A 15826-nucleotide genomic window follows, 5' to 3' on the forward strand; every position below is an offset into this window, starting at 1 on the left:
GCAACTATGAGATTAGATCACTGGTGACCAGGAATAACTGTAAAATAATGAATTACACTGTAAGTGCTCGGTAAATAACTCAACACAGATGCTATAAAATAATATTTATTACTGCATACTCTCAACAAATACATACAATATAAATGTAATTCAAAACACCAGGGCCAATATTCACATTACATTTTACTTCAACCTCACATGACCTCCTAATGTCTAGCTTGGTGGTCCCATACTTGCAAAGCTGCTCAGATCTTCCAGTTGCTTTTAGATGTAGCTAAAAACAGGGTGAAGATGGTATAAATAGATGTGATCACATACTGCATGATCAGCTGATTGGAGCGCTGTTGCAGACTCTTACAGTAATACAGTGGCAAAGGAAATGTTTTGTCTCAACATTCATCTATTAAACATAAATCCAGTCTATTAGGAAATGCTGCTGTGTGAACAAACACATTGGGCTTCATGCAAGAAGCACAATTTACGAGTGGTCCAGACCTGTCGTACCTGTCATGAACAGATCATCTCTGCCTTTCTTCACAGAGGAGAAACACTTGTTTGATTTATGATACCCAAATTAACAAAACAAATTTAAGGCTAAATGAATATTCTGTTTACCATATTATCATCATCAAGGCTGAAAGGTTTTTTTAGATTTTATCATTTTTATGGCCATATTTTGACGCAGCAGACCACATTTCAGTAGTTGTTGGAAACTTCTCTCACTCCGACAGCTGCCTCTGTGTGTCTCTGCAGGTCTCTGTCCACTATCATCTTGCGTTGCAGCTGACAGTAAAACATCACCTGTAGACTTTATATTCTCTCTAATATCTCTGTGACTGTCAAATCCCTTGACTACCCCCTATCATGGACGGCTTTGCTTTAGAAAGACATTTTAGCATGTCAAAGCATTCCCTCGTTATTTCTGTCACAGCACAGAGCTGCTCTGATGACACGTCAGCTGGATTAAAACATTTCTAATTGTTCTGGGTCTCCTAGTAGTGACACTCCTAAATTTTAGTGTTTTGTGGACGCTCGTATGAGCAAACCTCACAGAAAAAAAAAGAGTTTTAGAGTAAAAACAGGAAAATGTTCTTTCATGAGGCCAATTGTCTGGTTGTTGAGCACAAATTAGGTTGTAAAAGAACATTTGCTTAATAGTGTGATATAGAAAACACAGGATATGTGAGTTTTCCAACACCACATCTTAGTCACGATGTACTGAGAGCAAAAAAAGCACCGGATAAAATGGATTCATCTTGCTTGTACATCAGTGTATGTGCTCACTACTGCCAGAGTTAAAAAGTCATTTAGGTTTAAAGTTTTGGTAAAGCTTTATAATAAGAGTACAAATCATATATTTAAGTAGTGCTTAACTAATGCATAACTCATGATGATTTAATGCATGAATGTGCAGGTTTCCTCAAAGGATAATAAGCCAAAACTAGTGTAAATACTTTTTTCTTCATATGTTGGCATCACAAGATTTATCATAAGTATGTGACTACTTAGTGTTTGCGGCAACCTCTAGCTACATCTGTCTTAACTCTAAAGTTATTATGGAATATTGGGACTATCTCTCTCTTCCACCCACTACATAATTAATTTCTCATTATGAGATCATTCTTTAGCCTGTATCTCTCCTTTACAAATGTTGATTAAACACATTAAATCAATAATAAATGTTACCTGCATTTATCTGATCACTATATTTAATGGAAAGAACTAATACATCTAAATAATTTCTATGCTCATTAGGTAGTAAGAGAAATTTTAAAAAAAACATTCACTTCTTAAAAACACCCAGCTGTACACAATTTCTTTTACCCTCGGAAAGCTTTTAAATGGGTCAGTTTTAGAAAATGTATTCCTTAAGAAGCTCTTAGAAGTAGTTTCCAGCCGTAGGAATCTATGAAACATGACCACACACTGATAGAGGTGAAATATTTGAAAATAATAGACGATCACCTCGTGTAGAAGGTTAAATAAGCTCCGTGTGTTTTGTGATATTTTCTTAGAAAAATAGAAGCTACATTGAGATGAGTTGAGACTTTTTACACAGTGGAAATGGAGACCATTTACCAACAGCATGAATACTGCAATAATACAAGTACTAATAATGACCTCTTCTGTGTAGCATAATGGGAATCATCTGGTATTTGTCAGTGTTCTCGGACAACAGCTGCCCTCCACATGACTTAAAGCAGCAATGATTTCCAGATAAAAGATTTCCGATGTACGACTTTCCCCATGACTGGAGCCCTTTTTACCCTGGTATGATGTCACCAGGGCACATGGGCGTTGAGTGGTGACAACATGCAGTCGATTGCCGGATAATCAGCCACTGATCGTTTATATATGAGGAGACATGCTTGTGCCTTTTTTTAAAATAAATGAAAATGCTCACACCTTTGAGGCTTTTTGGAAAATAGCTCAGGGTTACATTTTCCCTCTATTTTTCCCCGTGAGGTATTAAAGCTTCAACAGGTTCTACTTATCAGTGCTGTTATTCATACATGAAGCACTAAGGCTAGATATAATCATAGGTCTGCAATCTGAAAGTAAATAATACTGTACATAAATTTACATGTGGCCTAAAAAACATTCTCCATAAATGTATTACCATAGTGGTCCTCTGAGAGACTTTTAGTCCTCTACACAAGCCTCAGTGTCGAGTATGAACAGATTTATGTAGCCTCCTACTTTTTTGCAGTTAGTGTTACAGCATGAACAGGTACAGTCCTGTTAATTCATTCATCAGTTGCGGTCGATCCTTTTATTACAGTCTTTCAGTCTGCTGTGGGTCCTGTTGAAGTGATTTCTACCTCGCTCCACTTTTCCCTCCTCACAAGTGTCTGATCACCGGGTATTTGGCAGTGACGACGCTGTTTCTCTGTAAAGGGAGCTGCTGGGAACGTGGGTTTGGCAGAAGAGGTGTGTGATGAGTGTGTGTGCGTGTGTGTGTTTATGAAGAGCTTGTGTATTTCTGACTGGAGCGGGAGCTGGAGCGGTCTAGTCCGTTCCCGTGGCAAGAGCCCTTCCACCGTCCGCCTGAACCTCGTTCATCCAGGGGAGATGTTCTGTAGCACCAGCAGCACAGGCAAGACTACGAGACAAGAACACACACACACAATTATTAAAGGGGACGTATCATGCACATTTTCGGGCCATATTTTTATTCTGGGGCTTTACTGGAATATCTTTGCATGATTTAAAGTAAAAAAACCCTCCTATTTTATCTTGTACTGGTGCTTTACGCAGCCCCTCAGGTTAGTGTCTATCTAAAACATGCTGTTTTAGCTCCTGTCGCCTCAAGGCCCCCCTCCCGATTGGTTAGCTTCCAGTGGCTCCAGAGGTTACATAAACAAACAGTAGTCGGATTTCACTTCTTTTTCTTGTTCTTTACTCAAAATGGAAACAAATACGTCTGTATATGTTTGAGCCCAAATCCATTCCGAAATAATCAAGTGGACAACATCAACAATGTGTGAAACAACCTTAGCAATTAAGGCAATGGAACAGATTGCCATTTGCCATTTGTGGGCTTTCACAAACAATCTGATGTCATCACCAGGAGCAAGTAGAGGTAACTTTGCAAACGTAGCAGTCAGAGCAGGCTGAAACCTGGGCACTTGACTTGCAGGGAGCAGTTTCATATACGTTCACTTCAAGTTTTGGAACTTTGACCATGTTTAACATACTGTAGATATCCAACATCATAACAGGATAAAAATAACTGAAAATCACAAAAAGCATAAAATGTCCCCTTTAATGGCTTTTTGTTGATTTTTTTTCTAATAATACCATATTTTAGCTAGTGTGTGTCTTCTTACCTGGAAGCAGTTTTTAAACTTCTGGCTGACAAAGTAGAGGGCAATGGGGTTAATGCAGGAGTTTAGGGAGGCCATGTTGATGCCGATGTAATCCATCACTAACAGGAAGCTGACAAGAGAGAAGGCAAAGTTAACAGCAAAGACTACAGGAAGCAGAGAACGATGGATTTTCAATAAGTGTGCAATGTATTTGCTTTGCTATATTTGTAGCTACCTGAGCAGTTCACAGCGGTTGGGGTCATTTTGGTCATAGATTGTTTTCTTTAGAATACGGCTGAGATGGAGCGGCAGCCAGCAGAGAGCAAAAATCAGCACGAGGCAGAACACCGTCTTCGCCACTTCTCTCCGCTACACAGACAAAGACCAATATTGTTGGTACTGGGTGCCTTCGAGGCTCACAGATTATGGTTACGGTGGTTTGAATTTGCATGTATACCTGTTTCATGTGGTCGTTGAGTGCAATCCGCATGCCTTTTTTGCGACTTAGCATCTCGCAGGACATGAGAGTGTAGAAGATTCCTGTACAGGCCAGTGGGAAGCAGAAGTAGAAGCCAAAAAGCCACCAGTCTTTCACATCCTGGTAGAACTGGAAAAGAAAGAACCACTCACAAAATGTGCAGCAACAAATACAACATGTACAACATTAGTATGTTCCTACAGATGAGTCAGAGCAGGAATGCGGCCTTGGGCCAGATGCACTGGAACAGAGCAATCACTACACCACATAAATACCGTATTATAAACAAGGTTACAGATGTTTCTTATAAATGTATTCATAGAATTGGTCCTGTCAAAACATACATTGTACAAACATGTGAAGTTGAAGGTGATGTGAAACTCTGAAACACTTGATGACTTACAGTATTTTGAAAGTGTTATCTCAAAGATTAAACTACAGGATTTTTTCAATTTCAACCTGAAAAAAAATTAACTCTCTTTTATTTTCATGATAACACAGAATACTGAAATATGTTTCAATATCAGTCTTACCTGTTGGCACATGACATTATTCATAAAACTAAATGGTCAGCAAGCAAACTGTTACTTATTTGTTTCAAGAAATATTTTAAAACATATTTTAGTACTATTTTTATGTCAATGCCAATGATTACACACACATACACACACACACACACACAGTGTATATATATATATATTTATATATATATATATATATATATATATATATATATATATATGTGTGTGTGTGTGTGTGTGTGTGTGTGTGTGTGTGTAGTATATACACACACACACACACACACACACACACACACACACATATATATATATATATATATACATATTTAATACTACCTGTCTGAGGCAATATGATTTTAGTTGAGACATATTGTTACAGCTGGTTATGGATTGAATATAGAGAGATTTTTTAGCAAACTTCCAGAACTTAATATTTGTTAAATTAAGTTAATATTAATATGTTAAATTAGGTCAAGACTTTGGTTTGATACACATTCTATTATCTATCTATCTTTTATTGTACTTGTTGGCTCTTGTGGAAATTTTAGTTTTGAGTGAATTGAGGACATTTGTTCGATGAAGTCAATACACCACTGGCTCAGCCTGAATTATGACTCTCTGCTAATGACATTAAACTCAAATTACACTTCACTGACTTAAAATGACAGATTATTCATGAAAAGACGTAGACGCAACTTTATATTTTATTTCCACCGTGTCCACAATCCCTTCAAGGCCTTCTGGTTTAAATAAACTTGACATATCTACACATTGGAAATGTCTGCATTTTCATTTTACTGTGCAGCTTCATAAACATGCCATGAATATTATGAGAAACAGTCACGTTCACATGATTTAGACGCATTGTGTATGTATTGTATTACAGTTTTTGGAATGACTAATTCTTGTTGGCAGAGCTTGAAAACGAAAAAAACAAGTCTTGATTAAAGAAACACACTAGTTGTGTTGTTGCTGCTCAGGCGCTGTGCTTTGAAGTGAATCAGTTCTTCAGGACTTCAGAACTTGAAAGTAAGATCAGGTGCAGGCTGAGCAAAGTCCAAGTATTTTTTTTTCATAAGTTAGCCTTAATAGAGAGATCTAAATCAGATGAGATCAGAGATCTAATGTGCAAGATGTTTTGGCCAAATGCCTGTGAAGAAATGATAACATGCAATCCCTAGCAAAACTGTCGAATTGATACTTGATTACATTCTGCAAAGCTGAAGTTATTTTGATCGTTTGAGGAAAATCGAATTATCCATCTGGTTATCTGTTTAAGTTTATTATGTTGTAAAAGGCATTCCATCGCCTGTTATGATCTCACATATTTCCATGTGAATGTAATGCAGCTTTTCATCCTTAACCTGGGTTGTCATTTTTGGATAAAAAGAGCCCAGAAGGTGTCAAGAATAATTTGTTAGCCCCTCTAGCAGCGTGACTCTAGGGTCAGGGATGCCGGTTGGCCCACCACTTCAGTCCAAACTGAGATATCTTAACAGCTTTAAGACGGACTCCGTGAAATTCTGTAGACACATTCATGGATGAAGCCTAATGACTTTGGTGATCTCTGGCGCCATGAGTTCAAAATTTAAATATGTCTAATACTTTTGTTTACAACCACATACCAGCAGAGTAATGACATTTCTGTCAGTTTCAGCAATTAGCAAATGTTAGCATGCTAAAAGACCTAAACTAGGTCACATACATCAACATGTTAACATTGTCAATGTGAGCATGAGTTAAGCATTTAGCTCAAAACACTGGTGTGCCTTTGAACAGCCTCAAGGAGCAGCTAGCGTGGCTGCAGACTCTTAGTCTGGCCGAATGTAAGATGTTAACACTCTGTGCGCACAGAGAGCACAAATGACATTTTTTTTCAACATCTGTCTGGCTCTGTTCATTTACAAAGCAGAGATAGGTACGTACGATTTTGAAATACCTGTACTTTAATCAAATCAATCAGATGCGAAGGGTTTGATTTAAATCCCTCTTGTATTTGTACACCGCTCAAATATTCAGTTTCACTGGGAAATATGTAACAGTACAGATGCTGAAGATGCTCTAACTTCCATTTCACTAGGACTTTAAAGTACATTTTAAAGAAACTTCTGTACTTCTTTTTATGATTTTGAATGCATGTCTTTTAATAGAGTTTTATTTTAATCATTTTCTGTACTGCTTTGGCAATATTGGTTTGGGATCTGTCATTTGAATTTGAATTATTTTACTGACGTAAAGAATTAAAATCCCTCTTCCACAACTGCTGACATGATACTCATCTAATCCTCACAGTACGTACCTTCATAAAGCCGGCGCTCTGCTCTGGATGCAGCAGACACACACGCAGCTTGTTGCCTCTGTACGGCATCTCCAACATGTCAAATGCCAGCGCCTCGGGAACCGCCAACACCACAGCAGCCAGCCAGATCAAAGTCACCTCCACTGCTTTCCACAGAGGGATCCCCATCCCCTTTACTCTGCTCCATGATGTCACTGCATGGTAGCTGCACACACACACACAAACATATGCTTTAGCCGTGTTAATTAAGCACTAACATGTGTCAGGTGTGTGCGTAGAGTGGGAGTGTACTCACCGGTCGATACTCAGGGCACACAGGCTGAGGACGGTGATGCCCACTGAAGCTTTCTGTATGAACGGCATCAACTTACAGACGTACACCCCAAAGGGCCAGTCCTCAGCTATTAGCTACAGACAAAAATAGTGGAGACACACAGACAGGAAAGAGATTTGAAGTTAGAGAAATTTGAGGAGGGTCACCTGTGTAAACACACGGACAGACTCTTTGAGGTTCATTTCGGGGTCCTTTCTTCCTCGTGTCTTACTTTATTACTACAGCAGCCAAAGCCAAAACCAATAACAGAGTGTGCCTCCTCTCTGATAAAGTCCTTCTCCCAGGCGGGACCAAATCAGTTCAGCATCAGGACATGTCGTGTCTTTAACAACAAATCTACTTTGTACAAGTCAGCAGATCTACAGTATTGTCTCTAGGGTCTTGAAAGAATGACCTTTCATATAAAACCACCCATGTTATCAATTCAGCACATGCTGAATCTTATCATCATCTTAAATACACCCACTCTTTTCATGCTTAACATTACAGCTTGAGTTGCAAATTTGAAAAAAAAAAATCCCAGAACTGCAGGACCTTTAAAGCTATGAAAGTATGAATCAGAGTGACTGTTACTCTGATTTTCCTTGATAACGCAGCACAGCGTCCCAGTTTCATTCAATCGAAATGAATCCTATCAGATTTGGAAAATAAAACCCATTTTACATATTGTTTTCTTCTTTTTTCTTGGAACCTGCGACTGGCACACAGTTGTAGTTACAGTATGACTGGCACATTGGGCCTCACACGCGAGGCGAGTGAAGAAAACAAAGGCATAGTTTTTCCTAAAATCCCCACACTTCAGTTTTCCCTAACAATTGGCTCACATCTGCTTTTATTGAGTTTTTAGTTGGAGCGATCCCTTATAGTCATGGTAGTAAAGTCTGCTCAGTCTATCCTAAAAAAAAAGGAAAAACGAACAAAACCACACAAATCACAGTGAACGTAGAGACAAACCGCAGAAAGAAACTTGTAAATCACAACTAACCGCAGGATGTGCCAAGAAAGGCGTTGAAAACAACTCAACCATAACTATGAAAGTCTAGTGCAGGGGAATGGCTTTAGATTAAAGTCATACTAAATTAGACACAGGCCCAGGGTTGTATAATAAATTGAATTAATTTAAGTAATTTGAAGTTATGGCATCTTATGATTTTATGTCAAATAAACAGAGAAATCTGATCTAATGGCTACATAAATGATAAGGACATATTCAACAGTTCCAAAAGGTTCTGAGTGTTTGAGACTTGGCAGAGATCATCAGTCAGAGGAAACACTGTAAACAGACCGACACACAGGATGAACGTGGTTACCTTGAACACATTGATGGGGATGGCGATGATAATATAAAGCAGGTCCCCCAGTGCCAGGCTGCCAATCAGGACATTGGGTCCGTTCCTCATACACTTGTTCTTATATATGATCCTAAGCAGCGTTGAGTTGCCGATGATCCCCACCACAAAGATCAGGCAGGACACGATGGTGTTCACATACTTGAAGGCGTGCTTGATCTCCGTAGGCTTTATGCACATGGGGGGGAAGGAGCCCCGCGGTCGGCCCGGCCGTGAGGGTGGAAGCAGGATGGAGGCGTTGTTCTTGGAGGGTTCTGAAGCTTCAAGCCCGCCTCTGGAGTCACGGACGAACCGAGAGGCTCCAACCTCGGCGACCATCAGGAGACACAGCAGAGCGACGGCCCTCATCCTCACACGAGCCTCGCACTCACACAGCAAGACGTTTGCTCACTCAAAGTCACACAGCAGTCTTCAAGTACACACTCACACACACATATTCACACACTGGGCATTGCCGTGGGCCTGGAAGCGCGGGTCTGCGTCGGAACTTGTTTTTCCTGCAGAGAAAATGGACAAATAATCATGTTACACACAGAGAGGAAAGTAGTTGCATGTGTTCAGCAAAACAGTGATACATGCTTTCCAACATGCATGCTGAGGTTATTTATTGAACTGGTGATACTTAAGTCTTTAATGAACAGGAGAGGCTTGTGAGTTAATTTGTTGACAACAAAGAGAGTAGTGTACCCGGTACCAACTGTTTTATTTTTGGTGATGAACTAAGAGCAAAAGCATCTTCACACGGCAGGGAGACAAACTTGTTTAACATTTGAGGCTGATATCAGTCTTTGTCTGGCATCCTGGGTATCACCAGTTTACAACATCATATGTAGGGTGCACACACACACACACGCACACACACACACACACACACACACACATACACACACACACATATACCCCAGTTAATTAAAAGAGATGAATGCCATGCTTGATTGCAGGTGTCATAGGAATTTTCATCAGAATTTTTGTTTTTAAAAATCCATTAAAATAGCAAGAACATCACCAGCACGTGTACACAATATATGTCATTACAACTATGACAACTAGGGCTGAAACATTTAGTTGATTAATCGACAGAAAAGTGACTGCTAACTTTTTAAAACATGTATTCACTACTGATTAAGCACAAATGCCAAACATTTGCTGGTTCCAGCGTCTCAAATGTGCATATTTTCCACTTTTCTACATTTAATACATTTGTAAAATGAAATTTCTTTGTGTTTTAGACTGTTGGTCGGACATAAAATGCAATTTGAAGACATCTCCTTGTAATCTGGGAAATTGTGATGGTCATTTTTTCACTTTTTTTATTGTCTAAACTGATTAACAACTTAATTGACTAATTGAAAAAATAATCAACAGATTAATCAATAATGAAGTGGAAAATTGTATGATGAAAGGTAGGTCTGGGCGATATGGTCAAAAATGTTATCATGATCAGTGATAACTATTGATCAGCCGATATTGATAATTATCATGATGAATGTCGAATAATTATTTCTATTTAACCTTATTTAAACTTACTTCTATGTTTAAAGGCTGATTTTTGCTCCTGAGTGAAAGTTAATTGTGTTTTTTTTTTCTTTATGGTCAGAATATGACAAACATTTGTCAAACATGAACATTCAAAACAATTATAATGATGAAATCTTTTTTCAATATCAAAATATGCATGAATAAATTAAGTAAAATCTTTTTTCAGCCCTTTTTCCTCAACAAAATTAATATAAAAATAGAAAGATTAGGTGCTGCTTAATTTAATAGAAAAATTAAGTGCTGCAGTGTGATACAGTTCATATGTAAGATGGCTCAGACTGCAGTTAGTGTAAGTAAGTGTAACCCAGGTTATTTTCTGAAGCTACATTACAGATGTCCCAACTAATGCCTCACATGCAGACTATTGGTAGATGCTACAATTTACTGATGTTCCCTAAATGCCTCAAATGTGGGCTTCTGTCACCAAGCCCCTAAGAACAGCGCAGGCCTTGAAGCCAATTTGACATAGTGGCCAAACCATGTAATTACAACTTCTGGGTCTGTCACGTGATGCTATTGTGCCCAAAAGGACTTAACTAGCCCCCAGTAGCTGGTGCGAGCTAACCCAGCCTTTCAGTTTATTTATATTGAACGTTTATTGAATGTTTGTTATAGGAAATTTATATCAAGATAATTATTGTTATCGTTTTATCGCCCAGCCCTATGGAAAAGTACTATAAAATAAAGGATAGGGGGTGAAATGAACAGAAAAAGAGGGGGGTGGTGAAAGATAAAACAGAAAAATAGGAATAGTGATAACTGAGTTTATATATCAGATGGGGAACAGTGTTTCAGTATGTGCGTGTTAGTGAGTGTGTGTCTGACAGAGATGCTTTCTCTCACAGAGGACTCTAGCAAGGCTGTGGGCCTCCCAAGAATCATGTGTAGCCCCCAGAATGCCCTGAGGCGTCTCAAGATAAATGAGTGGATTGACAATAGTGACCATATCCATAGAGACATGCTATAAAGGCGCACAATCATACACACACACACCACACACATATGCACACACAAACACTCTCTCAATCATCTCTCCATCTCTGAACAGATGTCCAAACACCATGGTTTGGAAAGTTTAAAACAGCATTTTTGAACACATCGAAGCATGTCCTTACACTTACATGCAGAGCCACTAACACATCATAAAAAGACAGACACACACACACGTACGCACGCACACACACACACACGCAGACAAATACTCTCTCAAACACAACTGGCATTGATAGCTGCATTTGACTCAAGAACACAGAGGCTTGTTCTGTTCACACACACAAAGACAAAATCACATGGATGAACTCACACACATATCACAAGAAATCAGTTTTGAAAAATTTGGCCATCTTCCATTCATATCTTTATCATCTCAATAATGCCTTTGTGCTGGCCTGCCCTTACACAAGATGGTAGCTCATTAGGCTATGTTAGAGCAGGATTGTCTGATCTAATTGGAAAGCTGAGTTTTAATTGGGCTGATCCCCTTAATCTAATAGATTTCACTTTTGTAACCATCGTTGACCTTTAAGCTCTGCTGGCGCCACATCTTAGAAAGAAGGAGGAGGAGCTGCAGGGTGAAAGCGGAGGGAATCAGAAAATGTATGTTTGTACGCAGGAAGAGTGGCATGTTGAAAAGTGCGAAAAAACAACGAAGCACGGGAACAAAATGGCAATAAAAGAGGTCAAGATTAACGTGAATGACAGTTTGATCTACTGTAGTGTTTGGAGGAACAATGGGAGGAAAAGGAAAGCACAGGAAAGGCAAAGTCAGAGGAGGGGAAAGACTGAGAGTTGAGGTATGCCTGAGAGCGCAGGAGTCATGAGAGTGACCTGAAGGCAGGAGGACAGCGAAGATGGCAGGAAGATGTGGAGAGGGTGGATCCACACCAGCAAATAACTGAGAGTACTGCTCCAAAGTTACAGAATGAAACCTGAAGTTTCAGCAGATTTATAAAATGGATTCTCTTTAATTTGGAGAAATTGGAGAATTAACATCCACAACATTATTTTGTTTTCATACGGATGCTTTTTTGGGTGCAAGTCTTCATATTCTGGATCAACAAAAAAGGAAAGTCTTATAAAATTACATAATATTTTGAATGGGATGGCGTAATGTTATCATGAATGTTTTGGATCTGGCTTGATTATTTGATGAGGTGTAATAACCAGTTCAAAGTATAATTCAGCTTTTTCTGTGGCCAGAATCTATCAGATGTTTTCAGGAACTTTTAGGATGTGTTAAGTTGGATGTAAAAACTCCAAAAAGATGCCTCACAAATATTACAAGACTATGATCAAGGACGCAATAACACAAACAGCATAAAATGTAAGGCAACATACTCTGAAATAAATAAAAAAATATCATGCTTTTGTTGAAATCGAGTCACAGAAGTGTTTTTGACTCTGTAGTTTTTTAGTGTTGACATTTCAAGGTGTTCCTGTTATTTTGTCCCCCATGTGTCCAGTTTGGAATAACAGGAACACCTCATGGTCATAACAGGAATACTGAATAAGAGTCCAAATGCAAACACCAATATACATGCCATTACAATGCCTTTTTTTTTTCCAAAGATGGGAAAAGATTAATGATGGATGACTCAGAATAAAAAAACAAAAAAACAGCAGAGTTTAAACTTTACTGCACTTAAATACACGGATGTGACAGATTCAGTTTATAGCTCAATTTTAGATTCTTTGTCAAAGTGTGAAATGTAGTTTTTCTGCCAGTTCCCTGCTGTTAGAGGCCTCCACCATGAAAACAGCCCATAAATCCTGTCTATCCAAGACAAAAAGCCAGTGAGCTCAGTTTCACCCTTTTAATTTAAACATGTTATTGCACATTGTGTCATGTGTCAGACTGCGCTGCATGAAGCCAACGCACAAGGTGCACATAGCTGCAGGTGGTGAAACTGAAAAAGTGTGTAAACTGTGTGTCTGGTATAGACACATCAGCACTATCAGTGATTATTCGAGCTGCAACAAAGCAAGCCTTCTATTTTCATCTGCGTAACCGCATGAAATTTTTGATATCACCATGATATAAGAGCCTTCAGTCCAACACGTCGGCTTTAAATAGGTTATAAAACTCCAGAACGAAAGACTGAATGAGTTTTAATGGCGGTAAATCTGAAATTCTGCGGTGTATGAACAAAACAGCGAGGCATATTTGACATGCAAAGTTGTCGTTCTGCATTTATTGCAAATGTGAAATGGTTTACGCAGACTCACGGAATAAAATCATCAAACTTTATTTGAGCCAATAAGTTAACAGATAGATTCCAAAAACTCAAAAACAAGACAGATGGACAAAGAGCCTTTTTTTCATGTAAAATATAGGTTTTCTTGCCGTTATAAGAACTCGCAGTAAGTAAAGTCATGTGGTTGTGGTTACTTCTGCACACTTCAAACAACTCCTTTACCACTTACACTTGAAGTCTGCGTTTAATTAAATTAAAGCCGTTATCAATTAATCTTCCAAACATTTAGTCTAGACTTACCGGACCGTGATGTTGTTGTGTAGCCTGCGTGTTCAGGGCCAAAGTTTCCCGATCAATATTCCAGCAGAGTTCCGCTACTTGGCTTGATGCTTTTTTTTATGATTACGTTTTCTCTAATGTGTTCCAGTGGTGAAAGTTCACGGTGTGTCCAGCGTGTCCTGCAGTGTGTCCGGATCCTCTCCCTGCTTCGTCTGCGCTCTGACGCACAGAGCGACGGTACGAGGCTTTATAGCCACGAGCCGGGAGGCTGCACAAACAGCCAATCACATCCCAGACACGAGCATCCTTCCCTCTCCGCTGCCAGGACGCGACTAAAATGCACACATGAAGTTTTTCAGCTCTCTTACAACTATTAAATATTTCTTTTGGTTATTTCGTTGATGACGCACACATAGTGTCGCTGCAGCGTGGAGATGAAAGACGAGATGCAGCTGTAAAGCTTCAGTAGAGGACTCCAGGGTTTTCCCCCTCAGGATCTTACTTTATAACACAAGATACACACACTCCCTGACATCATCTTCCTCCGGGAAAAGCACTTAGGCTATCAAAACTATTCAGGTAGATGTTGGCTCCACCTCCGTTTTGTGACATTTTATGTTTACACCAAATTGCATTGCGGATTATTGCATTTTTGGTTATACAGTTAGTTACTCTGGGGAAAAAAATATGTTTGATGCATTGATTTAACAGTATAAAGCAATTAGACACTTACTTACTTACTTATCCTCTTCCTTATGTCCCTCTTCTGGGACATAAGGCCGCAATTACGCCGCCCCTTTACCCTGTCTCGTGCTTTCGCCTGTGCTTCGTCCCATGAGAGACCCATCTCTAAAGCAATATAAAGCAATTAGACACAGCAACACTTATACCCAGCAACAACCAATAAATAACTTCTTACTGGTTTATGTATCTTGAATTTACTGAATGGACTGCATTTAGTATTTTTAAGACAAAAAAAAAAATCTACACTTTTTTCCCATTTTGATCGGTAACTGTGGCAGAATTTGATTGAGAATTTGAGAGACATTATTGATCATGAGTGAGCTACATTTTGTCTCCCAGACACATTAACATGCATGGCATCTGTCATCAACTGTTACAATTACTTGAAACTGCAATTTGTTATCCTTAATCTTAATGTTTTCTTGCATAATATTTTATGTAATATTGTAGAGACACTATCCGCCAGCAGGAAGAGTTTGTGAGTGCTCGTTGTTCTGCGCATCCACCGTCAGATCAACACATGCATGACCATAATACAAAAAAACGTAATACAGAGAGCAATTCATGAATAGATGCATGTGAATGAACACATATCAATAATTGCATAGTAACAATCCAAAACAACTCACAACACTTCAAGAAACTCACTTCTCTTTCAATGCTTGTGACACACACATGCACACACACTTACACTTGCACATGTGCAAACACACACTCACACCAAAAAAAAACAGGAGCAATCTCGTAAAACGTCCCCACCCCTCGCGCCGTCACCACTGCCATTAAGCTGGTGGGCGCACAAACACACGCTAACACACGCTCACACTAACACACTAACACACCAAACAAAGGACCTTTCTGTGGAGTCTGTTTAATGACACCCATCCCCTGCTCTATTTTAGGAGGCAACTATTCCTGGTGCATCATTATTGTCATTAGCACGGTCTCATATTATTAAATCATTAGTAGACATTATCACCATTATGCACATAGTTCTATGCATTATCTCCCCTCAACTCAATATTGAATTGCTCTGCACCTGTGTGTGTATGTGTGTGTGTGTGTAGCCTATGTGTGTATGTGTGAGAGAGACAGAGGAGACAACATGCTGTGGCCTTGGCATAAGGATGCAGTTGGATAGTTACTGTAAACCTCTTCCTGATCTGTAAACACCCTTCATCCTCTTGCGTAGGAAACAAGTTTACTTTGAACTTTACAGTCATGTACTGTAGTTCCTGATAGCGTCTGAATTTCAACAAGTTCGTTTTCAACCAAAAAAG

At 39.1% G+C, this 15826-nt stretch overlaps 1 protein-coding gene across 1 annotated transcript; it reads right to left on the reverse strand.

Moving 5' to 3' along the window:
* Positions 1 to 89: 89 nt before the first annotated feature.
* On the reverse strand, positions 90 to 14117 carry LOC137189058 (endothelin receptor type B-like). The gene is made up of 8 exons (XM_067598704.1): positions 13824 to 14117; positions 8752 to 9287; positions 7403 to 7515; positions 7108 to 7312; positions 4267 to 4416; positions 4045 to 4178; positions 3831 to 3939; positions 90 to 3103 (listed from the first exon to the last, which is right to left on the reverse strand). The coding sequence occupies exons 2-8, from the start codon at positions 9136 to 9138 to the stop codon at positions 2963 to 2965; spliced, it is 1239 nt and encodes a 412-aa protein (XP_067454805.1). The 5' UTR covers positions 9139 to 9287; positions 13824 to 14117; the 3' UTR covers positions 90 to 2962.
* Between the last annotated feature and the right edge of the window lie 1709 nt (positions 14118 to 15826).

This window comes from Thunnus thynnus, chromosome 9, assembly GCF_963924715.1.
Source record: "Thunnus thynnus chromosome 9, fThuThy2.1, whole genome shotgun sequence".
Lineage (NCBI taxonomy): Eukaryota > Metazoa > Chordata > Actinopteri > Scombriformes > Scombridae > Thunnus > Thunnus thynnus.